The sequence below is a fragment of the Anarhichas minor genome, unplaced genomic scaffold, assembly GCF_050575085.1.
Source record: "Anarhichas minor isolate MPS153535 unplaced genomic scaffold, ASM5057508v1 ptg000043l, whole genome shotgun sequence".
In the NCBI taxonomy this organism is placed as follows: domain Eukaryota; kingdom Metazoa; phylum Chordata; class Actinopteri; order Perciformes; family Anarhichadidae; genus Anarhichas; species Anarhichas minor.
Genome location: NW_027466489.1, coordinates 101,064 through 122,038, shown reverse-complemented (window position 1 = coordinate 122,038; position 20,975 = coordinate 101,064). Strand labels below are relative to the sequence as shown.

The following is a 20,975-nucleotide window of genomic DNA, read 5'->3' as shown; positions in this document are numbered from 1 at the left end:
AAGAACATATTATATCATAGTATTGGTGAACATAACATCTATTCAGGGTTGGATAGTAACAGATTACATGTAATCAAGATTACTTAATCAGATTACAAAAGAATAAGTAACTGTAATCAGCCCAGATTACATTTGAAAAAATGTGCAATCGATTCATAATTACACTGTCAAGGATTCATTTATTACATTTTCCTTTCATCTTTAAAATATACGTTTCTGTCAGCATGTTTTTGTAAGGGTAGTTTGATTTGACCAATTCTAAAGCAAATATATTTTACTGCACATCAAAGTAAGTTACTCCTCTCAGGTTGCCAGTTTTGTTAATGGTGACTTATTAGCTTTTTAATGATGATTTATGGATAATGGAGTTTTATTCCTTTTTATTTACATTGAAAATGGAAGATGAACATTTTGAGTAAGTGTTACAAGAGCAAAGTCCTCAATGTGGACATTGATTAAAAGACAACAGCAACATAGACTACATTACACAGTATACCTGTAGTTTGTGCCAGTGTTGTTGTTATAAGGGTAATTTGATTTGACCAATTGTAAATACTGAATATGCAAAATGTATTTTATTTGCATTGAAAATGTTTTGAGATATTTAAAGAGAAAATGTGTAGAACTCAATTTGTTGTGGCTGCGTCTATTGTCTTTAGTATCAGTTGCAATATTTTCACTGTTTGTTTTTGAAGCCAAAAGTATTCAGGTTAGACAAAGAAATTTGTAATCAACTGGATTACGTTACTAATTACAAAATAGTCCATGTAATTTGCATTCAGCAATTGGTTTTGCTGAATTTGCTAAGATCCCATGTGTGTAATGTTAGTGATGAGCATCTGAATCTCTGCCCATGTCTCTGATTACAGCATATTTCTCCAATTGACGACAGACGTTATTAAGTAAATAAAATCATTTTATGGAGCACTTTGCAAAACAATAGTTACAACTTGTTTTACAAAGAGAGACAAAAGAGAGAAAAAACGATAGCACAGACCGTTACAGTATAAACCAGATAGTCTATTTAAAGATGCATGTGAAGCATGTCACCAGTTCCACGACAGGATTCTAGAGTGCGCTGTTCTGTCTTCCTCTGTTATTCCCACTGCAGCAATGGCAGTTATTGTATTACACTACATTTTCAAAGTAAATCTTGTACTTCTACTTAAAATAAAGTTCCAGATTACCGGTACTACAAAACAAACTAAAACATACAGGCCTACATCGGTATACAGTAGATCCTACAAAAGGTACCTTGTGATGTGGGAGTTTAAAGTAACAATAGGTGTCTGTTAAAGTCTAAAGTACAATATAAAGGATAAAGAACAAAAGAGAGGTTGTACTCATAGGATGCAGGGGATGATCAAGAGCCAACATGCTCTCCACCACAGCCAGAAGTACAAGCTCTTCTTTCCACTCATCATCTCAATGTCTTTAATGAAACGGTTCCCTCCTGTAATGCATGAAAATAAAATGTCCAGACGGAAATAGCTCAACAACTCCTGGAAGGATTGCCAATAAATGTTGTGCAGACATTCATGCTATATGTTCTTGGTTCTTAGATGATGAATTGTATTGATTTTGATGATACTCTAACTTTTCGTTAGGCACCAGCAGCAAGTCAAGGTTTGCACTTATTCAATGAAATATATCAACATCTACTTGAAGGATTGGCAGATCACTTTGTAGAGACATTCATGGTTTCATTCATCATTATCCAACACTTTGGTTTATGACCAAATTCCTTCAAAACTACTGACCTCAGCCTCAGTTGTACTATGTGTTTAGTGCTAATTAGCAAATGTTAGCACACGAGCATGCTAAACTAAATTGGTGAACATGGAAAGCGTCGTCTTTTTGACCATGTTAGCGTGCTGATGTGAGCATGTCTAAAGCTGATACGGCATGTAGCAAAGTACTTAAGGACAACTGAGTAAACATCAGTATCAAACAATTTATGTAAACGGAAAATGGAACACAAGTTATGCTGTCTAGTGTCTAATAACTATTTTGGTCATTTATAGATACTATAACTACTCATAAACCATTGATGTATTCACAATACTGAAAAGCTTGGAGGAAATATGAAGCAAAGTGTAAACTTAAAAAACTTAAATTAAAATGCTTTTGGAGTGTCCTGCGCTTTTTGGCCAACAAAAATAACCTTGAACATGTTTAATTTAGTCGCATCATATCATTATCAAAAGGCACTTGAAGGTTATCAGTGCTTTCCACTCTGCTCTTGGCCGAAACGAATGAATGGGTTTGACTTTTGTATTTTGGTTAATAGGCAAACCATATCAAACAAATGTTACAGATAATGCTGATATGTGGAGGAACCCAGGAGTATAAAAGAGTCTGCTGGTCCTCAGTTCGTTGTACAGAAGCAACATGGGCAAGCTACTCATCTGCGTCGGTAAGCTGAGCTTCTTGCTCATAGAAACTTTGAAAACTTTGCACATTTTAAGTTAGTTTCATCTTGTGCATAATGCAGATTGTTTCTCATTAATACTGAACCTGCCTCCTCCTTAACTTCTCTAATTCTGTCTCCTCGCTCTGCAGGACTGGCTCTCCTGCTGCATGTGCAGCTAGGTAACTATATCCTTCATGCATTCAGTGTTGGTGTGATATGTGTAGACGTATCTAAGTTTGTGACATAACGTAAGAGCAATTGTTCTATATGTTGCAGGATCATCCTACATCCTCTCCTGTTATTTCACTAACTGGGCACAGTACCGTCCTGGAGCAGGCAAGTATTTCCCCACCGACGTTGACCCATGTCTCTGTGACCACCTCATCTATGCCTTTTCTGGAATGGATGGCAACATGATCAAGACCTACGAGTGGAACGATGAGAAACACTACGGACAGTTCCAGGCCCTGAAGAACCAGTCAGTACACACATATTCATAGTGTGACTCCGGCACACATGAAAACACACATTAATACATCATTTATGCACACACACAGATTAAGTGTGAGAGGTTAAAGTAGATGTTGTTGCTGCTTGCAGGAACAGCAACCTGAAGACTCTGCTGGCCATCGGGGGATGGAACTTTGGTACTCAGAAGTAAGTCGTAATGACATGAGGATCAATACTCTCACCAACAGGAACTCGTTGCACACATAGAAGCTCTCTGACTGTCTTCCTGTCTCCAGGTTCACAACTATGGTTTCCTCTGCTGCCAACCGTCGGACCTTCATCACCAGCGTGATCACGTTCCTGCGTCAGTACCAGTTTGATGGTCTGGATCTCGACTGGGAGTACCCTAGCACTCGTGGCTCCCCACCTCAGGATAAGGAGCGCTTCACCGTCTTGGTCCAGGTCGGTCATATTGCTATTCAATTTCTGGCTATAGACAAAGTCATGTTGTAGGTGGTCGTATATAAGCCAGCATTACTGTGGTTAAACACTGTATATAGGTTTCAACTTGTTAGGGGTTTGGCCACAAAATCTATCCAGAAGATTTCATCACTTTCTATTAAGTTATATGTTGAAAATATAGTAATCAGATGCAATTGAAATGTAAGTGAAATCTACAAAACCTTCTCAGTTTTCGAAAAAATGCAATCGTACAGCAACTGTAACTGTTTCTCTCCTTGTAGGAGTTGATGAGCGCCTTTGAGGCTGAGGGCAAGAAGACCGGCCGTCCCCGTCTGATGCTGACTGCTGCAGTCGCTGCTGGAAAGGGAACCATCGACTCTGGATACCAGATTGCCCAGATTGGAGCGTAAGTACATGAGCAGACACGTTGTGTAGAAGACAGCCATGACTAAACATTCAACCCTCATCATGTCTTGTTCACCAGTGTGCTTGACTACATCCACGTCATGTCCTACGACTTCCACGGTTCTTGGGAGCACAATGTCGGACAGAACAGCCCTCTGTACAAGAGCCCCGCTGACCAGGGCTCCATGATCTACTTCAATGTGGTGAGTGAGGGCTCCTGCTGTAAATGAATAACGATTAAACAACGTAACCGATGCTCACACTGGCCTGTACTCTCTCATATGTAGGACTATGCTATGAACTACTGGAAGAGCAATGGTGCCCCAGCTGAGAAACTGCTGGTTGGTTTCGCCACCTACGGCCACACCTTCCTCCTGGCTTCCTCTAACACTGCTGTGGGAGCTCCTGCTAGTGGACCCGGAGCTGCTGGACCTTTCACCCGTCAGACTGGCTTCTGGGCCTACTATGAGGTTTGTCCTTTTTTTCTGAATCAGTGTGTGCATGCATACATTATAAAACAATATAACATATTATGTATGAATGTATTGTGTAGATCTCTAACTTTAAATCCCCCCCCTCTATCAGATCTGCACTTTCCTGAAGCAAGGAGCCACTCAGGCTTGGGACGCCGCACAGTATGTGCCATATGCCTACAATCAGGGAACCTGGGTCGGATATGACAATGTTAAGAGCTTCCAGGCTAAGGTATGAAGTTGTATACAGTATTATTATTCCTGTCAAAAAACAATTATGTGTTAAGGTTATTTAACACTCGATTTCACCTCTTTTTCGCTCTACAGATTCAGTGGTTGAAGCAGAGCGGTTTCGGTGGAGCCATGGTGTGGACTTTGGATCTGGACGACTTCAGTGGCACTTTCTGTGGCCAGGGAAAATACCCCCTGATCAACACCATCAAGAGCGGACTGGGAACTGGAGGTTGTACGCATAACACACATAACCTCTGGTAATAAACAGAAATAATGCTGTTTCTATCTTTTAAATGATTCAATGTCTCTCCCCAGGCTGCACTTCTGGTCCTGGCCCCCTGCCTCCAGTCATACCCTCTGTGCCCCAGCCTGACGGTGGCGGCAGCGGCGGTGGCAGCACAGGATCTGGCTTCTGCGCTGACAAGTCTGACGGACTCTTCCCTGATCCAACCAACAAGAACAACTTCTATGAGTGCAACCAGGGAAAAACCTACATCAAGCACTGTGCTGTCGGCCTGGTGTTCGATGATAGCTGCAAGTGCTGCAACTGGCCTTAAACAAGTTCTTAAGTTCGGAGCTGGGTCAACTATCATGTAACATAAGACCATCCAACTAAGGCCCATTCAAGAACAGCTCTGTAACACCTGTCTCTGTTCCTACCTAAATAAATATCACATTTAAAGCAATTTCAGATCTCCAATGGTTTTGTGTCTTCAGTGGGTCTGTGACTTGCTGTAAGTCAGTTTGTATGGAAGTTGGCTTGCAACGGTTGAAATGGCAATGGTACACATAAAATGGCCGCCGCTCTGAACATCCTGCTGTGTTCATTTGAATGGGAATGTCTGTTCTACTTCTATTCTATTTTTTTCACATATGTCAACACATAAGTAAACCTAAAAAATGTGAAAAACAATGAATTTATCTCCATCCATACACTCATAGATAATCAAATAAGCTATTTTTTGAGCAACATTTAGAAATATTTTAGATTCTGGTTTTACTTCTATCAAACTCAAATTACACAGATATGATAACTGGCATTTCAGTAACACATGCATTTACTTTACTCTGAATAATTCTGAGTTGGTATTGTAGAAGTAAAAAACAAAAACAACTGTTGATGAGTTTGTTACACGTTAGCAGATGATTACAGTTTAAAAGTAGGAGGAATGTTTTTTCATACTCTCACATACTGGAGGTCATTATCACAGTGACCGTTATCAAAACAGTGTAAGCACCAGCAGCTTCATTCAGCTTTCTGTAACTTATTCCAAAACAAAGGACACAAAACCAGGTTTACAATTATGCAAGCAGCATGCAATAAGGAATAGGTCATCAATGATGTAGATTATTTGTTTGGGAAATGATATAATTCACTTGCTTGATTTTCTATCTTGATCACAAATGAAGGAATTCTGCAGACACAGGGACATTTTGGTCTTCTAGAATTTTAAGAGTTTACATTTTTTTGCAGAACTTCTGCTAAATTATGATTTTCTTAGTGATGCAAGATGTATCTGTTTTTGTTTGCAGGGATAAAACAGTAATACATCAGATTTTTAGGGGCATTAAATTGCCATCATGTTTTACAAGGCAAAGCCAAATTAGTTTCAGAGTTTCAGAGATAAACATAATAAGCTAGGGAATAAGAAATGTATATTTAAATGCCATATCGATCAGATATAGCTAAATGTGGTAAAGCTGTTCTCACATCGCTCTAGCATTACAACTTAGCTATTATGAACGTCTGCCCATAGACTATAAGAAGTAGACGTAGTCACATCACACCCAGACAATGCCGTGGTCGCAACATGTCAATCACATGATAGCCACGCCCGAAATCATACACTGCTTTATCACCTATTTCAATCTAAATGGGACCATAACTTACTAAATGAACACGATGCTGTATTGAAGACTTGAAACTAGCAACTGAGGCCATAAACTCATGTTTACAATGTTTACTGATGTAATGAATAAAGTAAGAATCAGGGTCATTTCCTCAAGGACTTCTGTACCGTCTTCTTTTGCAACCAGAGGAGTTGCCCCCTGTTTGCCATTCTTGGCAAGAATGCAAGTTTAAGACACTTACACATTGGCTTCACTTTTCAGTGGCTCACGTGGCTCTGCAGAGATCCAGTGGTCTGGATGAAATAGGACCATGTAGTTTGGCACTTGGCCCTCTGTCTGCTGCTGAGCTCCATGATTGTTGCTGCTGAGCTCATCAGAGGCATCAAGTCATCAGGCAAAGTAAGACAACATCCACCTCATAGCAAGTCCTTATCTGCAGTTTGTGAACTGATAACTGTTTGCATTGAATGTCAACTTATAGGAGGAACAGCATCAGCAACAAAGACCCCTTATGTCCAAACGGGCGCTCTGCAGTTTGTGCAAACAACTGATTATCAATTAAAAATATACAACTACTGCAGTGTAGCTTCACGAGGATTAACGAAGAAAGAGACAAAACTCGGACAATTAAACAAAAATCATCGATAGCAAATAAAAGGAGCTGTGATCACTGCTGGCTGGAAATTATTTAAAATAAAACATCACCAAAGCAGACAACGTGGACATGTGCACAATAGAAACTCCAGGGCGGCTGCAGACACTTAGCACACATATTACAGAAAAGTAGAGACTGCACAGTTCTTGCACACGCAAGTAAGTTACTGAGCAACTAAGTGGTTGTTGATGTTCTCATCTAGAGGCTTCAGCAGCGTGTTGTTGTCGGTTGTTGTACTCACCTATCTGAACGGCATGGCGAAGTCCTCCACATCCTGGTTCAGGTTCAACTTTACTCTTAAAGCATTACATAACTGGTCCACTCAGCCTCTCTGTCCCAGTACAACCTGTCCACGTGGCCTCGCGTGTATATAGTCACTTTTTGTTGACTAGCACAAACATGCTACCCTTTAGCATTTGAGCTAATAATAATAACAATAACTTTATTTATATAACACCTTTAAAAACAGAGTTTACAAAGTGCTTTACAAAATACTGAGCATATATCTCTATATGAGTGTATGGCTGGAGATAAACTCCTATTCCATTTCTATGGTGAAAACTGATATGGTTGGTAGGAATTAAGAATATATTACAGACATTAGTTGCAAGTATGTATTCATACGACCCAGGGTTTTTGAGTTTTAAAAGAAGGTGCTATTTCCTGTTGTTTTTTATTTTTTATTTTTCTTCCATTTTAATTGATGTTATTTCTATTAATTCCACAGGGTAATAAAGTAAGGACGATATATTGAGACAGTATTTCTGTTTACAAATTATAGCAAACTTATTGGTGTGTGTGTGTGTTTTAAAGGGAATCTGCACTTGTTCTAACCTCTGTTGTTGGCTTTGTCTTTCTGCTATATTTTTTACTGCTTTTATGCTGAACTGTCTGGTTTTATCTGCAGCGACAATTAATGTTTGCCTTTACTTGTTATATACACAGTCCACTTCTTTTCTGTAGTGCTCTGTGCTATTAAGGAGTGAATAGATGAATTAACATATTTCATTTGATGATCAAAGTTGTTCTACATTGAATAACTTCATTCTGCCTCAAAAGGTTTTGAGGTTTTATGATTTTACTGTTGAGAAACATGCACAAGACACAAAACCATTGGAGATCTGAAATTGCTTTAAATGTGATATTTATTTAGGTAGGAACAGAGACAGCACAGTGCTTGATGTAGGTTTCTCCCTGGTTGCACTCATAGAAGTTGTTCTTGTTGGTTGGATCAGGGAAGAGTCCGTTAGACTTGCCAGCGCAGAAGTCAGATCCTGTGCTGCCACCGCCGCTGCCGCCGCCACCGTCAGGCTAGGGCGCAGAGGGTATGACTGAACGAGAAGTGCAGGCTGGGGAGAGACATTAAATCATTTAAAAGATAGAAACAGCATTATTTCTGTTTATTACCAGAGGTTATGTGTGTTATGCGTACAAGCTCCAGTTCCCAGTCCGCTCTTGATGGTGTTGATCAGGGGGTATTTTCCCTGGCCACAGAAAGTGCCACTGAAGTCGTCCAGATCCAAAGTCCACACCATGGCTCCACCGAAACCGCTCTGCTTCAACCACTGAATCTGTAGAGCGAAAAAGAGGTGAAATCGAGTGTTAAATAACCTTAACACATAATTGTTTTTGACAGGAATAATAATACTGTATACAACTTCATACCTTAGCCTGGAAGCTCTTAACATTGTCATATCCGACCCAGGTTCCCTGATTGTAGGCATATGGCACATACTGTGCAGCGTCCCAAGCCTGAGTGGCTCCTTGCTTCAGGAAAGTGCAGATCTGATAGAGGGGGGGGGATTTAAAGTTAGAGATCTACACAATACATTCATACATAATATGTTATACTGTTTTATAATGTATGCATGCACACACTGATTCAGAAAAAAAGGACAAACCTCATAGTAGGCCCAGAAGCCAGTCTGACGGGTGAAAGGTCCAGCAGCTCCGGGTCCACTAGCAGGAGCTCCCACAGCAGTGTTAGAGGAAGCCAGGAGGAAGGTGTGGCCGTAGGTGGCGAAACCAACCAGCAGTTTCTCAGCTGGGGCACCATTGCTCTTCCAGTAGTTCATAGCATAGTCCTACATATGAGAGAGTACAGGCCAGTGTGAGCATCGGTTACGTTGTTTAATCGTTATTCATTTACAGCAGGAGCCCTCACTCACCACATTGAAGTAGATCATGGAGCCCTGGTCAGCGGGGCTCTTGTACAGAGGGCTGTTCTGTCCGACATTGTGCTCCGAAGAACCGTGGAAGTCGTAGGACATGACGTGGATGTAGTCAAGCACACTGGTGAACAAGACATGATGAGGGTTGAATGTTTAGTCATGGCTGTCTTCTACACAACGTGTCTGCTCATGTACTTACGCTCCAATCTGGGCAATCTGGTATCCAGAGTCGATGGTTCCCTTTCCAGCAGCGACTGCAGCAGTCAGCATCAGACGGGGACGGCCGGTCTTCTTGCCCTCAGCCTCAAAGGCGCTCATCAACTCCTACAAGGAGAGAAACAGTTACAGTTGCTGTACGATTGCATTTTTTCTAAAACTGAGAAGGTTTTGTAGATTTCACTTACATTTCAATTGCATTTGATTACTATATTTTCAACATATAACTGAATAGAAAGTGATGAAATCTTCTGGATAGATTTTGTGGCCAAACCCCTAACAAGTTGAAACCTATATACAGTGTTTAACCACAGTAATGCTGGCTTATATACGACCACCTACAACATGACTTTGTCTATAGCCAGAAATTGAATAGCAATATGACCGACCTGGACCAAGACGGTGAAGCGCTCCTTATCCTGAGGTGGGGAGCCACGAGTGCTAGGGTACTCCCAGTCGAGATCCAGACCATCAAACTGGTACTGACGCAGGAACGTGATCACGCTGGTGATGAAGGTCTGACGGTTGGCAGCAGAGGAAACCATAGTTGTGAACCTGGATACAGGAAGACAGTCAGAGAGCTTCTATGTGTGCAACGAGTTCCTGTTGGTGAGAGTATTGATCCTCATGTCATTACGACTTACTTCTGAGTACCAAAGTTCCATCCCCCGATGGCCAGCAGAGTCTTCAGGTTGCTGTTCCTGCAAGCAGCAACAACATCTACTTTAACCTCTCACACTTAATCTGTGTGTGTGCATAAATGATGTATTAATGTGTGTTTTCATGTGTGCCGGAGTCACACTATGAATATGTGTGTACTGACTGGTTCTTCAGGGCCTGGAACTGTCCGTAGTGTTTCTCATCGTTCCACTCGTAGGTCTTGATCATGTTGCCATCCATTCCAGCAAAGGCATAGATGAGGTGGTCACAGAGACATGGGTCAACGTCGGTGGGGAAATACTTGCCTGCTCCAGGACGGTACTGTGCCCAGTTAGTGAAATAACAGGAGAGGATGTAGGATGATCCTGCAACATATAGAACAATTGCTCTTACGTTATGTCACAAACTTAGATACGTCTACACATATCACACCAACACTGAATGCATGAAGGATATAGTTACCTAGCTGCACATGCAGCAGGAGAGCCAGTCCTGCAGAGCGAGGAGACAGAATTAGAGAAGTTAAGGAGGAGGCAGGTTCAGTATTAATGAGAAACAATCTGCATTATGCACAAGATGAAACTAAGTTAAAATGTGGAAAGTTTTCAAAGTTTCTATGAGCAAGAAGCTCAGCTTACCGACGCAGATGAGTAGCTTGCCCATGTTGCTTCTGTACAACGAACTGAGGACCAGCAGACTCTTTTATACTCCTGGGTTCCTCCACATATCAGCATTATCTGTAACATTTGTTTGATATGGTTTGCCTATTAACCAAAATACAAAAGTCAAACCCATTCATTCGTTTCGGCCAAGAGCAGAGTGGAAAGCACTGATAACCTTCAAGTGCCTTTTGATAATGATATGATGCGACTAAATTAAACATGTTCAAGGTTATTTTTGTTGGCCAAAAAGCGCAAGACACTCCAAAAGCATTTTAATTTCAGTTTTTTAAGTTTACACTTTGCTTCATATTTCCTCCAAGCTTTTCAGTATTGTGAATACATCAATGGTTTATGAGTATTTCTAGTATCTATAAATGACCAAAATAGTTATTAGACACTAGACAGCATAACTTGTGTTCCATTTTCCGTTTACATAAATTGTTTGATACTGATGTTTACTCAGTTGTCCTTAAGTACTTTGCTACATGCCGTATCAGCTTTAGACATGCTCACATCAGCACGCTAACATGGTCACAAAGATAATGCTTTCCATGTTCACCAATTTAGTTTAGCATGCTAGTGTGCTAACATTAGCTAATTAGCACTAAACACATAGTACAACTGAGGCTGAGGTCAGTAGTTTTGAAGGAATTTGGTCATAAACCAAAGTGTTGGATAATGATGAATGAAACCATGAATGTCTCTACAAAGTTATCTGCCAATCCTTCAAGTAGATGTTGATATATTTCATTGAATAAGTGCAAACCTTGACTTGCTGCTGGTGCCTAACGAAGTATCATCAAAATCAATAAAATTCATCATCTAAGAACCAAGAACATATAGCATGAATGTCTGCACAACATTTATTGGCAATCCTTCCAGGAGTTGTTGAGCTATTTCCGTCTGGACATTTTATTTTCATGCATTACAGGAGGGAACCGTTTCATTAAAGACATTGAGATGATGAGTGGAAAGAAGAGCTTGTACTTCTGGCTGTGGTGGAGAGCATGTTGGCTCTTGATCATCCCCTGCATCCTATGAGTACAACCTCTCTTTTGTTCTTTGTTTCTTCTTTTGGTCTTCAACGTTTTTTCAGGCCAAGGACCCCCAAACCCCCCACTATACAGTATATATTGCATAACATTGTGTTTTATATTAAACTGGGCCTAGTACCATGAATATCTCTTTATTGTGCATTCAATACTAAGCTATTCAAATAATACACAGGTTCATATATTCATGTTTTTACTTTAAACATGTGCAAGGTACAGTGAGTAGGGAGGCCGTGCCACTGCCATTCATAAACATACCTTGTCAACTGATACCAATGCCAATATCAACATTGTCTGTCAATTGCATGATAATCATGCAAACAAGCTATTCAAATTTATGTTTTCATTTTAAACATAAATGTGGAAACGAAAATGAGTGATGGCCTATTAGTGCCACTGCCATGCATAAACATACCTGTTATCTTGCATACAATACTGATCTATTAAAATAATGGGCAGATTCATGTTTAGAAAAAAAAAAAAAGAAATGTAATTGTCTAATCAACCACAAATTTCGCGGCCCCCCTGCAGTACCTCCGCGGACCCCCTAGGGGTCGCGGAACCCCTGTTGAAGACCTCTGCTGTGAGGTGATCCTGGTTTGGTCTATCATAACCTTAATGCCCCCCACCTATGGAATGATCCAGTACCCAGACTGGGGCTTGGCTCTGGACTGGTGTATGATTGGGTTCATCCTAATCTGGATCCCTGTCGTCGCTGTGTATAAAATGACACAGGAAAGCCCCTGGACGGTGTGCATGTTGTCTTGTATAATACAGGAAGCATTTAAGGCAGGCTGAGATTTTCTTCTGTACATTTCAGGCAGTAGTGTGCACCCATTATTCCTAATAGTACAATATACTTTCTACAGCGTCTGAAGTCATTGTGTTCTCCCTCTGAGGAATGGCATCCCTACCTGGACATCCATGGAGGTGAACGCTACTCACAAGAACGCTGTGACAGAGTAAGAGCAGTGTCAACAAACGATAAGCAAATGTAAATGTGTATTCAGTTCTGATGGATATACTGATACGTTACATACGCGACACCCATTATGTCAGTGATTTAGAGGGAACACATACAGCTTCTGGCTTACATGTGCTTTGAATGTGCTCACACGTATGTCTGTTCAACCAGTCATCTTAAGTCAAAGCTTAGCTCCCACATACAGTTCAATCATGTGCACATGAAAAAGTAGACAGACTGACACATTACTTTAATTTGGAGCTGCCTCCTCACAGTTTTGCTGCCATCAGTGAATTTAAGGTTCACTTACTATTTTTAACCACTGCTGTGTAGGTTTGTGTTAAGTTTCTTGTGTTTATTTTTCGATGGGTTTCAGGGCATCTACCTCATCATTATCATACCTAATGGCTAATTTCAGCTTTTAGGCACTAACTGTTTGTGGCTTGAAGATTAAAGCTTAAAAGTCAGCCACGTAGACCTGAATGCTGTTAAATATATTTGGACAATGTACCTTCATCAAATATCTTTCATTGTTTGTAGACTGTAAGTTAACATTGTTCATTGTCGTTTCCTTTTAAACTCTTCTGCTGATAGTACAAACCTTTGTGTGCCAGAGGACTCCTCTTGTTATTCTGTCAAGAGCGCCATCTGGTGACCATCTAGCAAAATCCAAGAGACTAAACCTTGAATTATTTTTATAACAGATCTTATTTATGAAATTAGTTAAATTATGTTTTCTTGTCCCTTTAAAACAGCTTGACATCAGAGATGGAAAGAGAAGTTGTTTATTGTTGAATATCACAGGTGAGGAGCAAAAAATACGTAGTTAACTGACAAGAAACTGTACATGACATAGACAGTCACTACTGACAGAACATTAAACATTTTGTATGAAAGAAAGTGGGATGAATACAAATGAATGGATCATTGACTAAATAAAACAATTGGCTGATTTCAAAGCCGCTGTAAGCGATATTGTTGATAGATGCATACAATGAAATGTGCTATTGATAACATTGATAACATTCAGCCGCTAGATGTCGCACTCTCCCTCCCCCGCTCCAGTGAATTCACTTCACAACAAGTGGTTTCCAGTTCTGTCAATGTGTGCATCTTTACTTATAGTACAGATATGTTGTGTATTTGGGGTTTGACATGATTTGCAGAGATTCAGTAGATATAGATTTAAGTTACTTTGTGTGGTGGTGTTTTAACATTCATGTAACGTAATGGTAATCTTAGTAAAGTTTAGCATGTCATCTAAGCGGTGTTGTTTTGCTTATTTCTACTTATTTTCCATTCTGATGCGGATCTTCGTTGTAGCCTACATTGTTTGAGGGAACTGTAACGCTAGGTAACTGGACACAAGCTATAAGGACTATGGCTGTTGGTTGTAGTTGTTGATTTTGTTTGTATATACCGAATTTTCTGTATTTGAGTCACTCTCTGCCTCAATCAATTAATGTAACTTTCAATATAAATTGACAGAACTGGAAACCACTTGTTGCGAAGTGAATTCACTGGAATGGGGGAGGCTGCTAGAGTGCGACATCTAGCAGCTGAATGTCATCAATACACATATTAAACTGCTTTACTGAAGAGAAGAAAACATAAACACATAAAAACACACATCAGAGCCATGAGCTCGAGATTATATTCACATTTACTTCTGGTTTGGTTCTAAGGCTCATCCTCAGGCGGCAGCGGTCTTGTGAGTAGCGTTCTCCTCGATGGATGTCCAGATAGGGATGCCATTCTTCAGCTGGGGAGCACAACGACTTCAGACGCTGTGGAAAGTGAGGGATTGGCATAATATCTTTGAATTCGTGGAAAGAATTTCAAGCTGTGCAACATGCAATGCTTTGAAAAACATAGAAAAATCACATCGTAACACACACACACGCACCTTCCAGGGGCTTCCCTCGGCTCTTATGAACTTATACACAGCGATGACGGGGACCCAGAGGAGCATAAATACAGCAATGCACCAGCCCAGAACCAAACCCCAGACTGGGAAAGGGACTCCTCCATAGGACGGTGGCGTAAAGGTCATCAGAGACCAGATCAGGATCACCTACACAACAAAGGCAGACGATTTCATTCATCAAAACTAACTTTGAATGTGAATTTATGGAACCACTTTAGACAAGGGTCAGTTTTATTTATTCACTCTTTTACACAAAAAGATGAAATCTAAAATGAATTGAAATGAACTGAAATTCAGATCTTGAAACACAAGTTTAGTGGCTGCTGGCCGTAATTATACCACCTTTTAAAAAAAATATCTTTAAGTAGCTGTTGAAGCAATAATAATTCTCGATTTGATGACATTCCTTAAACATATGATGAGGATTGAAGCAAACGTGTGATTGATCGCCATCTTCTGCATCAGGGGCATTGTGTGACTCACCACTATGACGCAGGGACAGATGAAGAACCAACATGCTCTCCACCATAGCCAGAAAGTGAAGCTCTTTTTTCCAATCATCATCTCAATGTCTTTGATAAAACGGTTCCCTCCTGTAATGCATCGGAAGAATACATTGGCCTGAATGTACACAGCTGGACTTTAAGGCTCTCTGTCAGTTTTATGTGCACATATCTTCAGTTATCATATTTACCATATATGTAGCAGACACCAATGATCTCCAAGAGAACCAAACATAGCAGCACCCAGCTGGCAGCAAACTGGTCGATTAGAGTCACCCAGTATATTCCAGCCTGTCTCAGACACACACGCACACGCACACACACACACAAGCTGAGTTAACTAGGCCTATGTCAGACAACAGTTACATTAAGTTACACTAAGGCAGACTTACCCTTGTGACACATGGCAGTCCCAGCAGGTAGAGGATGGAAGACGTCGTAATAGTCAATAAAGCTCGTTTGGATTTGAATATTTTAGGGAAGGAATCGAGTAGGCAGGTGGTGATCACCTCTAATAAATGACAGAGAGATTTCAGGATCCAGCATTCTATCAATGGTATTAATTCAACAGCAAAGGTCTTAATGTTAAGTGTGAATGACAACTGAATATCTCACCTATTCCTGCAAACTGGGAGTCCAGACCCACCGTCAAAAGCATGAAGAAGAACAAAATGGACCACAGAGGGGAAATAGGAAGCTTAGACAGAGCATCTGGATATGCAATGAATGCCAGACCAAATCCTGCACAAAGACAAAGAAACATAACATCACAGGCTGCCTGAAAGTCTTGCAAATTTTATATTAACTGATGCCCACATTTTGTGTCTGTCTGACCTTCCTTCACCACTTCTCCAACAGGCATTTTGTAGATGTGAGCCATGTGACCCAAGATTGAAAATATGGCAAAGCCTGCAAGCACACTGGTACCTAGGAAAACATGAAAATAGCTAAATAGATGAGATAAATATAGAAATTATATAAATTTAACTTAAATAATGTAGTTACAGTAGCTGTGCTCCTACCAGCATTAGTAAGGGTTACAACAAATGCGTCCTTGAAGACATTATTGTGGAAGTTGTTATAAGAAGCAAGAGTCATGACTCCACCCCAGCCAATCGAGAGGGAGTAGAAGGTCTGAGTTGCTGCATCTTTCCAGACCTAAAAACACACAGTCATGCTTTAAATCAATATACTTAGATTGCTCTACTGCGTTGCAGATAAGTATGGATAGTTGGGTCCCTACGTCCCTACCTGTGCTTCTGTCAGTTTAGTCAAATTGGATTGGGAACCAATGTAGAACTCAATCCCATCTCTGGCTCCCTCTAGTGTCACACCTCTGATCAGTAGGATCAGTATCACCACATAAGGAAAAGTAGCAGTGAAATACACAACCTGGTGAGACAAAAGCCAACAGTTAAAATTGCAAAAAAGTAAATAATTAATTTATATTGTCTTGCATTGTTGCTGGGAGTTTCAATGATAAAGTGTAAAACTTATAAGGGCTTAAAATTGTAAAGGTGTTTGCCATGTTGTGTCTTTTCTTCTCTGCATCTAGCTTTCACTTACACTTGTTATCTCAAGCAAGTTTTATCGAAAGCCTGCATACAAATGTGTACATGTTTACAGAATAGATTGACATTTTGGGCAAAACACTTTGTAGTTGAAAGTAAAGATGAGAGGATTGGATCAACTCATGTTTGTATGAAGAATAGCTGCAACCAGCAGCTGCTTAGCTTAGCATAAAGACTGGCTTAAAGGAGGATACAGCTAGCTTGGCTATCAGTACCTGTTTTAAATGATCTAACGGTGTATCATTTCCTCTAATGCCACCAGCAAGTCAAAATTTCAGTTTGCCCAACACGTGTTGGTTTATGACAAATCCAACAACATTCCCATCAGCCTCAGCTGTACTTTGTGTTCAGTGTGGATTGGAAGATGTTAGCATGCTAACACACTAAACTAGAACTGTAAACATAGCAAACATTATTCCTGCAAACATCTGCATGTTAGCATTGTGAACATATTAGCATGCTGATGCCAACATTTAGCTCAAAGCACTGCTTTGTCTATACAGCCCCACAGAGCTGCTAGCCGGGTGGTTGACTGATGTATTGTTACCGCACAGACGTGAAAGTGGTATCAATCTTATTCTTTAACTCTCAACATGAAAGCTAGTAAGCACATATCCTAAAATATGGTACTGGTCCATCAACATAGGAAATTCAGATAGTGGTTGAAACAATATACTTCATGTAGGCCTACATGACAGCTGAGCATGGATCAAGTCTTTTTTTTGGCATGTAGCTGAGTGAGAGGCTTCCTTGCTTTGTATAGCAGGAAACCCAAATGATAAATATATAAAGGACATTTGGGTTGAGTTTTGCAGTGGGTTGATTGGCTCTATGCATTGGCCCTTCTGTTGAACTGCGGATAAGGACTTGCTATGAGGTGGATGTTGTCTTACTTTGCCTGATGACTTGATGCCTCTGATGAGCGCTGCTGCAACAATCATGGAGCTCAGCAGCAGACAGAGGGCCAAGTGCCAAACTACTGGTCCTGTTTCATCCAGACCACTGGATCTCTGCAGAGCCACGTGACTGAGGAGGAGAGACGTCTCACTTTACAGCCACAGCAGTATGACAAGTGTGTGTATTTGTGCTTTGGTTGCTCGAGTGTGTGATTCTTACTCCCAGTACTGCTCACTCGGACTCTGCACTGGAACTGTGATCATATTGGATGAAGGACAAGTGCTGTTTTCCTGAGTCAAGTTGGCCACTAAAACACCACTTACATTGCAGTACACTAGAAAAGAAAACCAGAAAAGGTCTATGTAGTGAGTATTTCCATGCATTCATTTTCTAGAATGAATAAATGATTTTATATTTTTGCTTTGACCTGAAGTAGCGCATAGAGCCCTAGTGCTCAAACTACAGTTTCTATTTTAGCATGCTTTTAAATCTTTCATTTATGTCACAATATGTCATCTTGTCATTATTCTTTTTATGTCACCGCTACCTCAGGAGAATGACACATCAGCTTCCAACAAACGGCAGATTTGAGCCACACAATACAACCAAAGAATTGGAGATGAAAAAGAAACCTATAGGAGTGTTGCTACAGTTGCTGTCAGCCCAACTGAGGCAGCTGGACCACGGCAGAGGAGACTGGAAGGAGGCGAACATGTAGTACAGGCTGTAAGCGATGATGACGTTGTAATAAATTGAGACTATTATCGTCACCATGACCATGGCAACGCCAACACCTGGAGAGGAAGAAAGGGGGATTATAAATAACAAATAAAATGTACTCTCGTTACTGTAACAAAAATTGGGGATTTTTCTTTTTCGTTTTGTACTTCACTACATTTTAAGTTGCATCCATTATAGATTAAAAACAAAAGTCACATAAAGAGTCCTGATGAACTGAACTGAACAGAAGATGTGAGATAAATCAAGCTGCATCAGAGAAGAAGCTGCAGGTGGACAGTTTCAAGCGCTGTTGTGTCCATAGCTCGTTTAAAGCTGTAATTAATATTTTTCCTTTAGGTTGGATGATTATGCGTTGGCCTTAAAGGGTCAAAGCCTTAAAATCAAACAACCAAAAGCTTCTCTGAAGTCAAGAGTCATAAAAAAGACACATTTTTGCTTCCACAGTCAATCATTAACCAACAGCCTCATTAAATTCCTCATGTTTGACATCTTTGTTCTCAGATGTACCCGAGTGATCTTTCACAAAATGTGAATGTTAGTCTTACCCTGCAGGATTGGCACTGATCTCCATATATTAATTGGACCTTGGCTGCAAAACTGTCCAAAGGCGCTTTCCAGGAAGAAAAGGGGAATTCCAGCAACCACCAACATCACAAAGTAGGGGATAAGAAAGGCTCCTGCTCAAAGAGACGCATTAAAAACAATATCAACAGTAATTCTATCAAACAGGATTTCCAACACTAATGCATTAGACAAGAAATACTTACCCCCTCCATTCTTGTAGGCCAAATATGGAAATCTCCAGATATTTCCAAGTCCAACAGCATACCCGATCGTAGAGAGGATATACTCCTTCTTGCTGGCCCAGTTCCCACGCTCAGTATTCTCATCGCCATCATCCACATGTGGATCCTATTGAAAAGTTAAATAAGTTATTAAAGCGGTAAAAGTTGTAAAATGGCTCAGATATTGTATGTTGTACCAAATCTTAAGAAAAACACCTGCAGTGAGAAAAGTACATTTTAGAATGACGCAATACAAATTTCTGCAATGCGATATGATAATGTTTGACAACAATACAGATATCATAGGACAGTGTGTCTCAGCTGTGTGCTGAAACCCATTTCACTGTTGATCATCTTGGCTTGTCATATATAATCTGTTTTCATTGTGAAATGTTAAGATTGGATTGTTGTGGTTTCAGCACGAAAAACCTGCAGTTCAGTCAAAAAGTGAAATTGGCTCTATCACCCCCCATTATGAGGCATTTTCTAAACTAAAACAGAAAACATGGTATTTTTCTAAATACCAAATTAAGTGAAAAATATTTTTGTGTTCCTGAGTTGACTGACATTTGTCTTATTAATCAGAAATACAAACAATTTCCAAATTCCTCAGTCTTGTTCAATGTAACTGAAAGTCTGGTCAAACAGGTTTGCAATCCTACCTGGTCGACGGCAGCAGGATTTCTGAAAAATAAATCCTTGAAACTGTTCCAGCTGTATTTCCTCATGTCCTTTCACCTGCTTGTCGTCTGTTAAGTAATTCAAATCAGTCGGGTTGCGCTGGTTTAAAGCCCCCCTGACAGACAGTGGAGTGATGTTTTTAACCAATCACCTGACCCGTATACTCCCCCCACAACACTGCTGAGCTGGTTGTGTTTGTGCAAATAGTCTTTTTAAACTGGAATCATTGATTAATGCACATTAGTAAATGAAGTTCTCCTCTGGATGACATTAGCGACTAAACTATCCCCATTCAATGTGATATAGAGCTGGTGAGTGTGGCTTTCTGCATTATGTCAGTATTTCTGACCCTGATATATCCTATGACGCTCTATTATCATTCTGCAAAAATAGAACTATCTGAATGTGACTGCTCACCTCAGATTGTGTTAGGAGTGATAAAAACATTATATCCTCTGAATTGATAAATAGACAAAAGAGTGTGTGTGTGTGTGTGTGTGTGTGTGTGTGTGTGTGTGTGTGTGTGTGTGTGTGTGTGTGTGTGACTCAGGTGAGGGATTCTAACCACATCTTAACAGCTGCTCCCTAAAGCCTTATGACTGATGATGGATAGATCTCATTTTGGTTGGTGACATCTATACATAATCACTGCGCTGTTACCATAAGCACATCTGTGTCACTCGTAATCACCACCTGATAATGACCACAACCATGTCAGATCACATGACTGAAAAAGTCCTGCTTCACACAATAATCAATGGATTACAACACCTATTAGACTTATGGTAATAGTCATAGACAAACCACTGGAAACCTGTAATATACGTCAGTTTTAATGACGGTATCTAGTGGCATGTGGCCACAGATTACAAAACATAGTGATGGAGGAAAACATTATAGACATCCTGTGTCCTGTGACGATCCCACCTCTGACCAGCTGACACACAGAGGGTGCAGCACTGATGAACAGGACAACTCTGCCTCCTGCAGCTGGCCTGCAGGTCAACCTGATGATTCATGTATTACCATGCAATCACCTCACAATCAAAATAAAATAAGTCTTCTCACAGATATCATGCCATGATTGTAGGTGTTTTTTTTTGGTGTTACTGAAATATATTTAGATCTCTACAAAGATTCTTGTCCTTTAGAAACATTTCTGCATCGACCCCCCACAGAGTCATAGTTTGCAATCATTTCAA

General features: G+C 40.3%; 3 protein-coding genes across 5 annotated transcripts; 1 reads left to right on the top strand and 2 right to left on the bottom strand.

The window, feature by feature from the left end:
* Positions 1-2,367: 2,367 nt before the first annotated feature.
* On the top strand, positions 2,368-4,994 carry LOC142970386 (acidic mammalian chitinase-like). 2 transcript variants are annotated; one of them, XM_076110583.1, is made up of 11 exons: positions 2,368-2,416; positions 2,563-2,592; positions 2,690-2,891; positions 3,014-3,070; positions 3,160-3,325; positions 3,607-3,731; positions 3,810-3,933; positions 4,018-4,200; positions 4,316-4,435; positions 4,531-4,669; positions 4,753-4,994. In XM_076110583.1, the coding sequence occupies exons 1-11, from the start codon at positions 2,392-2,394 to the stop codon at positions 4,992-4,994; spliced, it is 1,413 nt and encodes a 470-aa protein (XP_075966698.1). In that variant the 5' UTR covers positions 2,368-2,391. The 2 variants fall into 2 exon arrangements, with proteins under 2 accessions (XP_075966698.1, XP_075966697.1); XM_076110582.1 differs by having other exon boundaries at positions 2,392-2,416; positions 4,531-4,666.
* Positions 4,995-7,937: 2,943 nt separating this feature from the next.
* On the bottom strand, positions 7,938-10,653 carry LOC142970371 (acidic mammalian chitinase-like). The gene is made up of 11 exons (XM_076110555.1): positions 10,629-10,653; positions 10,453-10,482; positions 10,154-10,355; positions 9,975-10,031; positions 9,720-9,885; positions 9,314-9,438; positions 9,112-9,235; positions 8,845-9,027; positions 8,609-8,728; positions 8,351-8,514; positions 7,938-8,234 (listed from the first exon to the last, which is right to left on the bottom strand). Exons 1-11 carry the CDS (start codon positions 10,651-10,653, stop codon positions 8,093-8,095), a joined length of 1,338 nt encoding a protein of 445 aa, XP_075966670.1. The 3' UTR covers positions 7,938-8,092.
* Positions 10,654-14,299: 3,646 nt separating this feature from the next.
* Positions 14,300-19,820, bottom strand: slc6a14 (solute carrier family 6 member 14). Of its 2 annotated transcripts, none has more exons than XM_076110671.1 (15): positions 19,755-19,820; positions 19,075-19,219; positions 18,853-18,984; positions 18,199-18,360; positions 17,786-17,924; positions 17,563-17,695; positions 16,350-16,490; positions 16,121-16,256; positions 15,933-16,025; positions 15,714-15,839; positions 15,491-15,609; positions 15,290-15,389; positions 15,079-15,188; positions 14,575-14,742; positions 14,300-14,455 (listed from the first exon to the last, which is right to left on the bottom strand). In XM_076110671.1, exons 1-15 carry the CDS (start codon positions 19,818-19,820, stop codon positions 14,300-14,302), a joined length of 1,926 nt encoding a protein of 641 aa, XP_075966786.1. The 2 variants fall into 2 exon arrangements, with proteins under 2 accessions (XP_075966786.1, XP_075966787.1); XM_076110672.1 differs by having other exon boundaries at positions 17,786-17,900.
* Positions 19,821-20,975: the final 1,155 nt, after the last annotated feature.

Excerpts from the sequence above, each read along its gene's own strand:
- LOC142970386 (XM_076110583.1), top strand. The coding sequence starts at position 2,392 with ATGGGCAAGCTACTCATCTGCGTCG. Across the intron at positions 3,934-4,017 it reads CCATGATCTACTTCAATGTG|GACTATGCTATGAACTACTG; the intron begins GTGAGTGAGGGC and ends TCTCATATGTAG. Across the intron at positions 4,436-4,530 it reads TTAAGAGCTTCCAGGCTAAG|ATTCAGTGGTTGAAGCAGAG; the intron begins GTATGAAGTTGT and ends TTCGCTCTACAG.
- slc6a14 (XM_076110671.1), bottom strand. The coding sequence starts at position 19,820 with ATGAGGAAATACAGCTGGAACAGTTTCAAGGATTTATTTTTCAGAAAT. Across the intron at positions 19,220-19,754 it reads ATCCTGCTGCCGTCGACCAG|GATCCACATGTGGATGATGG; the intron begins GTAGGATTGCAA and ends ACTTTTCAATAG. Across the intron at positions 18,985-19,074 it reads GGCCTACAAGAATGGAGGGG|GAGCCTTTCTTATCCCCTAC; the intron begins GTAAGTATTTCT and ends CTCTTTGAGCAG.
- LOC142970371 (XM_076110555.1), bottom strand. The coding sequence starts at position 10,653 with ATGGGCAAGCTACTCATCTGCGTCG. Across the intron at positions 8,515-8,608 it reads TTAAGAGCTTCCAGGCTAAG|ATTCAGTGGTTGAAGCAGAG; the intron begins GTATGAAGTTGT and ends TTCGCTCTACAG. Across the intron at positions 8,235-8,350 it reads CATAACACACATAACCTCTG|CGGCGGTGGCAGCACAGGAT; the intron begins GTAATAAACAGA and ends TGGCGGCGGCAG.